The 9,113-nt window shown below is 55.0% G+C and overlaps 1 protein-coding gene across 1 annotated transcript in view; it reads left to right on the forward strand.

Annotated features, from left to right (window-relative positions):
- DHX37 (DEAH-box helicase 37) overlaps positions 1-8,567 on the forward strand; it is a 31,100-nt gene extending 22,533 nt beyond the window's left edge. The window contains exons 16-27 of the mRNA XM_020883520.2: positions 45-156; positions 1,850-1,956; positions 2,047-2,235; positions 2,715-2,839; positions 2,934-3,050; positions 4,321-4,493; positions 5,289-5,403; positions 5,528-5,665; positions 5,863-5,957; positions 6,051-6,124; positions 7,778-7,875; positions 8,031-8,567. Coding sequence (XP_020739179.2) covers positions 45-156; positions 1,850-1,956; positions 2,047-2,235; positions 2,715-2,839; positions 2,934-3,050; positions 4,321-4,493; positions 5,289-5,403; positions 5,528-5,665; positions 5,863-5,957; positions 6,051-6,124; positions 7,778-7,875; positions 8,031-8,116 — 1,429 coding nt within the window. The 3' untranslated portion in view covers positions 8,117-8,567. The remainder of the gene's footprint in view (positions 1-44; positions 157-1,849; positions 1,957-2,046; positions 2,236-2,714; positions 2,840-2,933; positions 3,051-4,320; positions 4,494-5,288; positions 5,404-5,527; positions 5,666-5,862; positions 5,958-6,050; positions 6,125-7,777; positions 7,876-8,030) is intronic.
- Positions 8,568-9,113: the final 546 nt, after the last annotated feature.

Consider the following 9,113-nt stretch of genomic DNA (forward strand, 5'->3'; position numbering starts at 1 on the left):
TTTTTTTTTTTTTTTTTTAATCTCCGGTGCTTCCCTCTGCTCAGACTCTACTCATCTGCAGTTTTCGGTGACTTTGAGAAGTACCCCCCTCCTGAAATCACCCGGAGGCCGGTGGAGGATTTGATCCTTCAGATGAAAGCTCTCAACATCGAAAAGGTCAGTTGTAGCCACAGCCCTGCCGTCGCTCCACTGACTTGCCAGTGTCCCTGAGTTCAGTCTGGTGTTCTTGGGCAGCCTGAGCCCCGTCATGGGTTATTCCCCTTTCTTGGGCTGTTCCCGATTCCCTGTGGCCCTAGGAGCTAAGCCACGTTGTGCTCACCCAGCCCCCTGGTGGTCTCTTGGGAGACCCCCACCTTCCCAGTACTGTACCTTCTGAGGAGAGGGTGGTCAGTGACTTTGGGGCTCAAGGGATATTCTGCCCACTAGGTCCTCTAGGGGAAGGGTCACTCGCCTCTCCCCTGCTCCCGGTGGGGTGGTGTAGGCAGAGAAACCCCCTCCCTATCAGCTGTCACTCCCAGGCCTTCCTTTCTCGAGCCACTGGCAACCATGAGTCTACTTTTTAATCTCTGTGGAATTTATATTTTGGACTTTCCATAAAAATAGAATCCTTTGATACTTATTCTTTCTTATCTGACTTCTTTCAGTCAGCATTGTGGATTTTTGTTTGTTTGTTTTAGCCAATTTAAAATTCATTTATCAATCAATTCAGTTCACACTAAGATAATATCATGGAGGAGAGGATCAGGCTTTTCATTACATTAGTACGTTTGGTATTTTTTTTCACTGTCAAAGAACCTAGCTGACAGTTTGAATCAGTTTATTTAGGAAAATATTATAAATTGATAGCTGTTTTATATTTCTGTTGTTTTGATAATCCACGGCTGAACTTATCAGTGGTTGTGTTTTAAAGGTTCATCCACACTGTCAGAGTTTCCTTCCTTTTTATGGCTGACTCGTACTCCATTGTATGGACGGATGGACCATAGTTTGTCCATCTGTTGATGGACATTTTGGGTTGTTCCCACCTTTTGGCTGCTACAACTAATGCTGCCATGAACATTTGTGTACAACTATTTATTTGAACACTGGTTTTGAGTTGGTTGCTCTTTCTAAGCAACCCTCAGGCGATCCCTGAGCCTGGTCACTCTGTTCTCTGATTATCTCATTGTCTGGGCACATTTTCTCCCGTAAGACTGTTTATTCACGTGCATACTCACTGGTCATCTGCAATGAAAGTTCAGTGGGGCCAGAGCCCTTGTCTTGTTTTTATTATTTTTTTCATTTTGTTTTTATTGGCGTATAGTTGCTTTCCAGTGCTGTGTTTATTTCTGCTGTACGGCAAAGTGAATCAGCTATATGTATGTGTATGCCCCTCTTGGTTGGATTTCCTCCCCATTTAGGTCACCACAGGGCACTGAGTAGTTCCCTCTGCTACACAGTAGGTTTTTTTTTTTTCATGTATCCAACCTACACAGTAGGTTTTTGTTAATTATCTGTTTTATGCATAGTATCAGTAGTGTTTGCATGTCAATCTCGATAACCCAGTTCAGCCCTTGTCTTGTTTTTATCCACCTCTGTCATGAGGAACAGCCCCTGGTGCACACGAAGTGCTCAGTACATGCTCTTGAGTAAGAGATGATGTGAATGAATGAACAAAGAGGGCCTTTAGGGTTCCCCTGGCACATGGACTTTGAGTGTGCCCAGGCCCCCATGTCCCATGTTCTGAGCGTGAGTGGTGCTTGGAGGGTAGGCAGTGGGAGCCCCATCCCCTTGCCAGACCTGCCCTCGCCCCCTCCTCCAGCCCTCATCTGCACTTACCTGTCTCCCGCCATGGCTCCCTGTGTCCTAGGTCATCAACTTCCCCTTTCCGACACCCCCCTCCGTGGAGGCCCTCATCGCTGCCGAGGAGCTGCTGATTGCACTGGGTGCCCTGCAGGCTCCCCCAAAAACAGAAAGGTAGGGGAGGGACTTGAGGGAAGCGGAGAGCCCAACTCCCGCCCCGTTCTCGGCTCTGACCCCCTTCCGAGCTGACCCTCCATCCTCCAGGGTGAAACAGCTACAGAGGTCCCGGTTGAGCTGCCCCATCACCGAGCTGGGCAGGACCATGGCCACGTTCCCAGTGGCGCCACGTTATGCCAAGATGCTGGCGCTGAGCCGGCAACACGGCTGCCTGCCCTACGCCATCACCATCGTGGCTGCCATGACTGTCCGGGAGCTGTTTGAGGAGCTGGACAGGTGGGGGGCTGTGGGATGGGCATTCAGGGATCAGGGTGGGTGGGTGGAGGGAGACCATCCTGGGCTGAACAGTGCTGTGAAACCCAGCCTCCTGGGGCATAACTGACTCAGTGAGTGGTCTTGTATGAAATCTATATCCTCTGCGCCATGCCAGTGTTCCAATCTCTGCAGATCTCGGAGCGGTTGCGGGGGGGGGCAGGGGGGGGGCGCTGGGGGAGGTGGTTTGTTTTTGAATTTTGCCTTGCCACAAGGCTTGTAGGATCTTACTTGCCTGACCAGGGACCAGACAAACCCATGCCCCCTGCAGTGGAAGCCCAGAAGCATAACCACTCGTCCTCCAGGGAATTCCCAAGACCATGATCACAGTGATCAGTGACCCCACCAGGCATTTTCTGGGCCCACTCTGAGAAACTGGCAGGTGCCCTGCCCCTATAGCCACAAGCATTAGGGCAAAAAGCCCAAGTGGTGTGTGTTCGTAGGCCAGCCGCCAGTGACGAGGAGCTCGCCACACTGAAGGGCAAGCGGGCCCGAGTGACTCAGGTGAAGAGGATCTGGGCAGGGCAAGGAGCTTCTCTGAAGCTCGGAGACCTCATGGTGCTCCTGGGTGAGTGCCCAGCATGGGCATGGCCTGTGGGTGGTGGGGAGGGTGGGAGGGCAGGATGGGGCAGCGAACAAGCGCTCCCCTCCTCTTTGCACAGGTGCTGTGGGAGCCTGCGAGTATGCAGGCTGCTCACCCCAGTTCTGCGAGGCCAATGGACTGAGGTACAAGGCCATGTTGGAGATCCGGCGACTGCGGGGCCAGCTGACCACTGCAGGTACGGCCCCCCACCACCCTCCGGCCTTCTCCTATCCTTGGACAACACCCAGCAGAGAACTTGACCCTGTTGACATTCTGAGCAACGTCATCTACGTATAGTCATTTCTCATGCACAGATCCTGTATTTGCGAATTCACTCATTCAGTAAAATTTACTGTAGTGTGTGGCACTTCTGTGGTCCTTTGAGGACACGCACATGAGCAGGGCAGTGACACATGGATGCTCTCTCATCAGGTTGTCTGTCCATCTCATCTTTTCTTTGGTGACGTCCCTCTCATTGCCCTCTGTCCCAGATCTAGCGTGGACCAGCTGCTGGCTGCACCTCCGGCCCAGCAGCCACATCCAGGGGTCTCTTCTCTCAAGTAGGGTCCAACCCTGGTTTATTTCTCCAGCAGTGGAGAGGGCCTTTCTTGTTGAAGTTGGGGAGCAGGTGGCAGTTCAGCCCCCCACTTTCCACTCCTGTTTAGTCTGAGCAGTGAGGACCAGACCTGTTTGAAGCCACATCAGGGCCTGGCGTGGGTGGCAGATCTTTGTCCAGCCCAGGGATCTGCTTCCTTCCCGTTTTTTTCCTTCTTCTTTCACTTTTAAGTTAAACAACATGGGTTTCACTAAAGGTTTTCTAGAGAAGACAGATTTACATTGCAAACCTCATAACAGAAAGCCCTGGAATTTCCTGGCAGTCCAGCAGTTAGGACTTGGGGCTTCCACTGCAAGGGGCACAGGTTTCATCCCTGGTCAGGGAACTAAGATCCACAAGCCCACTCTCCCCTCCTGCCTTCCCGGTCCTTCTTGTTTTCACCCTTCTGCTCCCTCCCACTCAAACAGCAAGGCCCAAAGCCCCATCTCCTTTCTCCCTGCTGCACAGTGGGCTTCAGATCCTTCTTGAGTGGAAGGAGGAGGCCTCGCCCTGGGTCTCACGCCAGGGCTCCACAGCACAGGGCGCTCAGGAGAGATGGTCTGTCTCCACGCTCTCCTGCTCAGAGAGCATGGCCCATGCACTGGGTCTCCTGGGTGGGCATGCTCCCTGCCCCAAGGCCGACAGGGAGTCAGGGGTTTGCTGTCTCAGCATAGTCTGCTGCCCACAAGGAACCTGGGGTTTTGTCCCAAGGGAGGGGCAGACACGGGTGTGGGTGGGCAGCTGTTTCCGCCGCACTGGGGGCTTTGTCTCCCGGCAGCCTCTGTGCACAGGGGCCTAGTTATACAAGTGGCTGAGGCCAGGCAGAGCCAGCCCTGGGCCTGGCCGTCCTGACACCCGGCTCCCCTCTCAGTCAACACCATGTGCCCCGAGGCTGGGCTCTTCGTGGACCCTGAGATGCAGCCACCTAACGAGAACCAGGTGACCTACCTGCGGCAGATTGTGACAGCCGGCCTGGGTGACCACCTGGCCCGCAAAGTCCAGAGCGAGGACCTGGTGGATGACAAGTGGAAGAACGCCTACAAGGTTTGCCGCTGGCTCGGGGTTGGCCAGCGGGGCAGTCATGCCCAGGGCCCCTGCCTTCCCCATCCTCCCATCTGTCTTGTGTTCTAGCAGCCTGAGTGCTTAAGACACCTGGCTCTGGACAGTGTCAGGATGCCTGTGGGCAGCAGCTGGAGAGACCCTTGGCTCTGGGTGGGCCAGTCGTCCTCGGTCATGGGTCCCCCTGCCCCTGGGAAAGTTCCCACCCAGAACCAAGGTGAAATGACAATGCAGCTGCTTCTCACTTTGAGCATGAGCTTCCCCCCAACTTCACTGAACAGAGACAGAAAGCACGTCCCATACTTGCCACTGTAAAATGTACAATTCAGAGGTTTCTGGTCTATTCACAGAGTTGTGTAACCATTACCATATTAATTTCAAAACATTTTTATCACCTCAAAAAAGACACCCTGTACCCGTCACCGTATCACTCCACATTTTCTCTGAATCTCCATACCCCTTGAATCTGCTTTCTGTCTACATGGATTTGCTGTTCTAATGCATTTCCCGTGAATGGGATCCTGCACTGTGTGGCCTTTTGCACTGGCCTTTTTAGCTCAGTGTCCCATTTTGGGCGGGTCGTAACTGTAGCCTGTGTCTGTACCTCTCCCAGCAGGCTACCCGCTCCATCGGTGGACACACCCTGCTGGTGTAGCCATTTGTCGTTTGATGGATGCTGTCCTGCTTTTCTGGCCAAGGGTGTAACTGAATTCACAGGGGTCAGCCTCACGTGCAGCTCATGTATCTCCCAGACTCATGCCCACCTACCATCTCTTGCAGACGCCCCTCCTCGACGACCCTGTCTTCATCCACCCCAGTTCTGTGCTCTTCAAGGAGCTCCCTGACTTTGTGGTCTACCAGGAGATTGTGGAGACCACCAAGATGTACATGAAAGGTAGTGCAGCTGGCTGCACCCTCACCTGACCCCCTTGCTCTGGTGAGCTGTGTCACCGTACCTGTGTGGGGAGAGCCCACGAGCCCCTCACTGAGACCCCATCCGCTCTCTCCCGGGCCCCCAGGCGTCTCGACCGTGGACATGCAGTGGATTCCGGTCCTGCTGCCTTCTTACTGCCAGTTTGACAAGCCCCTGGAGGAGCCGCCCCCTGCCTACTGCCCCGAGAAGGGGCGGATGCTGTGTCACCGGGCCAGCGTGTTCTGTGAGTCAGGGTGACTTCCCAGTGGCCTTGGGCTCCAGTGGACACGTGGTTCCCCATCCTGTGTGCCCTGGGCAGTGTCTGCGTCCTGGGCAGTGTCATCCCAGGCTGCAGGACCCTGCAGGTGGGCAGGGATGGGACTGCACGGGGAGCCGTGGGGATCCATCGCGGCCCCTCGCTCACCAGCTCCTGTGCTCCAGATCGCGTTGGCTGGCCGCTCCCGGCCGTCCAGGTGGATTTTCCAGAAGGCCTTGACTGCTACAAACACTTTGCCCGGGTTCTGCTGGAGGGGCAGGTAGGCAGCCCAGCAACTCCCTCGGCCCCATCCTTGGCACCATGGGCGGGACGTCAGCCCCAGATTCCCCACCATCCTGTGATCTCTCCCCAGGTCTTCCCCAAGCTGGCGTCATACAAGGGCTGTTTGCTGTCCAGCCCCAGCACGATGCTGAAGACGTGGGCCAGGTATGGGCTTCCCTGGGAGCATCAGAGCAGGCAGGTGGTGGTGGAGGAGCTGTGTCTTGGGGCTGCCATAACAGATCCCTACCCACCGAGGGGCAGACGTGTATTCTTTCGTAGTTCTGGAGGTTAGAAGTTCAAAGTCGGGGTGTCATCAGGGCTGCGCTCCCTCTGAAGGCTCGGGGGGGGGATCCTCCTGGCCTCTTCCCACCCCTCGTGGTTCCAGGCACTCCTTGGCCACCACGTCCCTCTAGTCTCTCCCTCTCTTCGCCCATGGCTTCCCCTTGTTTCTCTGTCTTCTCAGGTTATCGAATCCAGGGTCCACTCTCTCCCATTTGACCTTGTCTTTATTACATCTGCAAAGACCTTTTTTCCAAATAAGGTTACATCGTGAGGTTCTAGGCAGACAGGGACTTTTGGGGAGATACTAGCCAACCTGTTGGCTTCCCAGATGGCTCAATGGTAAAGAATCCACCCGCAATACGGGAGATGTAAGTTCAATCCCTGGGTCGGGAAGATCTCCTGGAGAGGGAAATGGCAGCCCTCTTCAGTATTCTTGCCTGGAGAATCCCATGGGTAGAGGAACCCAGTGGGCTGTAGTTCATGGGGTTGCAGAGAGTCAGACACAACTTAGTGACTAAACAAGTCAGCCTATTGTAAAGCTGCCAGGTGCGAGCCCGAGGCACCCTGTACACCTGTGCCCCGGGGGCTTCTGCCGACTGAGCATGAAGCCACCCTGATCCCACCAATTATCTTCCTCCTCCTGCCCTTCCTCCTGGTCTCTGCTTATCTCCGCTCCTCTCTTTAGGGTTCCCTGGTGGCTCAGATGACAAAGAATCCGCCTGCAAAGTGGGAAACCTGGGTTCGATCCCTAGGTTGGGAAGATCGCTTGGAGAAGGGAATGGCAACCCACTCCAGCATTCTTGCCTGGAGAATCCCCATGAACAGAGGAGCCTTGCGGGCTGCAGTCCATGGGGTCACAGTCAGACACGACTGAGTGACTAAGCACGCACACTCCTGTCTTTTTCTTCTTTCTGCCCATGGACTAGTCTCAAGAAGCTTCCTCCCTCTTCCTGAGGCTGGCACCCCAGACCAGGCAAGGGGCTTGAGGCACCAGCAGCAGGCAGACAGGTGTGCGCACACACCTGCATCCCCCGGGGACTCAGGATGGGGCTGTGGTTCCAGGAGCCCCTGCCTACCAGGTCATTCACCCAGCACTTGATTGTGCGCATCCACTCTGTGCTGGCGGTGTTCTCGTGCTGGGATCGAGCCACGACCATGTCCTGTGCGATGTTCCAGTGCAGGGAGGTCGAACAACTAGTACAAAGGGAAGGTGGTGGCCCAGCCACAAAGGGACAGAGCAGGACGTGGGAATGAGGCGTCGGGCAGGGAAAGAAAAGGAAAGCCTGACTGAGCAGGTTCAGGGGAGGCAGGGCTGTGAGGCAGGCAGAGGTCTGGAGGAAAGTTCTAAATGGGACAAGCAGCAAGTACAGAAGCAGCCTGGGTGGGTGGATCAGAGGCAAGTGGTGGGAGGTGATGGAGTCTAGATCCTTTCATCCACCCGGCACCCCCAGCATGATGGACAGAAGGAGACCTCCTGGGCAGGGCTGGCCTGGCAGTGGACTTCAAGATGCCCCATGTCCTGCATCCCACACACAGGCTGCAGCCCAGGACAGAGAGCCTCCTGAGAGCCCTTGTTGCCAAGAAAGCCAACTGCCGAGATGCCTTGCTGGTGGCTTGGAGCAAAAACCCCAAATGTGAGCCTGACCAGGGCAGGTGCCCCACAGCAAGGGGGTTGGGGGGAAGATGGTATGGGGCCACCCAGGGGACCTGGGGCTAGTGGGAGGGTCTGCCCTGCAGCTGGCGGGCGGCCACAGAGCTACTCTGACCGCCCTCCCTCCCTTCTCTGCAGACCTGCTGGCCGAGTACCTTGAGTGGCTCCCACAGGCCGTGCATGCTGATGTTGAGAAAGCCTGGCCGCCCACCCCTCACCACTGACGCGGCGCCTGCCTGCAGGCCGAGGGGGCCTGGCAGCAATCAGGGTCCGCTGTGGCCACCCTGACTCCAGATTGCACTCAGGAGACGGGTGGAGACCCAGGACACCCTCTTGGCTCAATCCTGGGCACAAGTTGCTGCCATCCTGGGCAGTCCAACCCAGGGTGACTTTTTTTTAACTATTTATTACATAATGGATAAAGGTTTTATCTCCCACGCTGGTCCCGTTTAAACATGCTCTGTGGACTACATTAGTCCCTTGTAGAGCAGCAGGGCCAAGGGCGAAGGCAACCGTGGAACCTTCCTCTGCTCTTCATTCCCTGCCGTTATGGTGCAGGCCCCTCCCCTGCCCCAGCCAGGGAGGGCCTCCAGGGCTCCAGCCGGCTCCTGTGGAGCGGGCAGGGTCAGCTCCCCGCCGGCTACATTCCTGTGTAATAAATCATAACTGACCACAGCTGTATTCTGAGTCTAGTGAGTTCTTTTCGTGAATCTCCAAATTGGGGTGGGGGGGGTGGCAGGTCTGGGAACATCCTGCCTGTGCGTGCTTGCACACTCAACACACGCATGCACACATGTGAAAACTAGTCTGGGTAGATGCTCACAAACGTGTTAGTGGTGATACAGGGCACAGTGAGCCTATAGGAGTTGATCGTTTTTCTTTTACTCAGGTTTTTGCCCTGAATCAACTTTCGCTAATAGAAACACATAAATTCAGGAATTTCCTGGTGGTTCAGTGGTTAACACTGCACTTTCACTGCTGGGCCCCAGGTTTGATCCCTGGTCAAGGAACTAAGATCCTGTAAGACTTACAGTGCAGCCAAAAAAATAAACACATACATTCCATAATATACATGCATAAGACAAAACAACAAAGATACGTGGGGGTTAATGTTTCCAAAACTATTCACTTTCTCCACAGCGTGGCCCTAGTGTTCCCCAACTAGGAGGTCTCCCCTACTTCTCTGCCCACATCTAAGCCATCTGCCAGGTCTATTAGTTC

Source organism: Odocoileus virginianus, chromosome 12 (genome assembly GCF_023699985.2).
Source record: "Odocoileus virginianus isolate 20LAN1187 ecotype Illinois chromosome 12, Ovbor_1.2, whole genome shotgun sequence".
Lineage (NCBI taxonomy): Eukaryota > Metazoa > Chordata > Mammalia > Artiodactyla > Cervidae > Odocoileus > Odocoileus virginianus.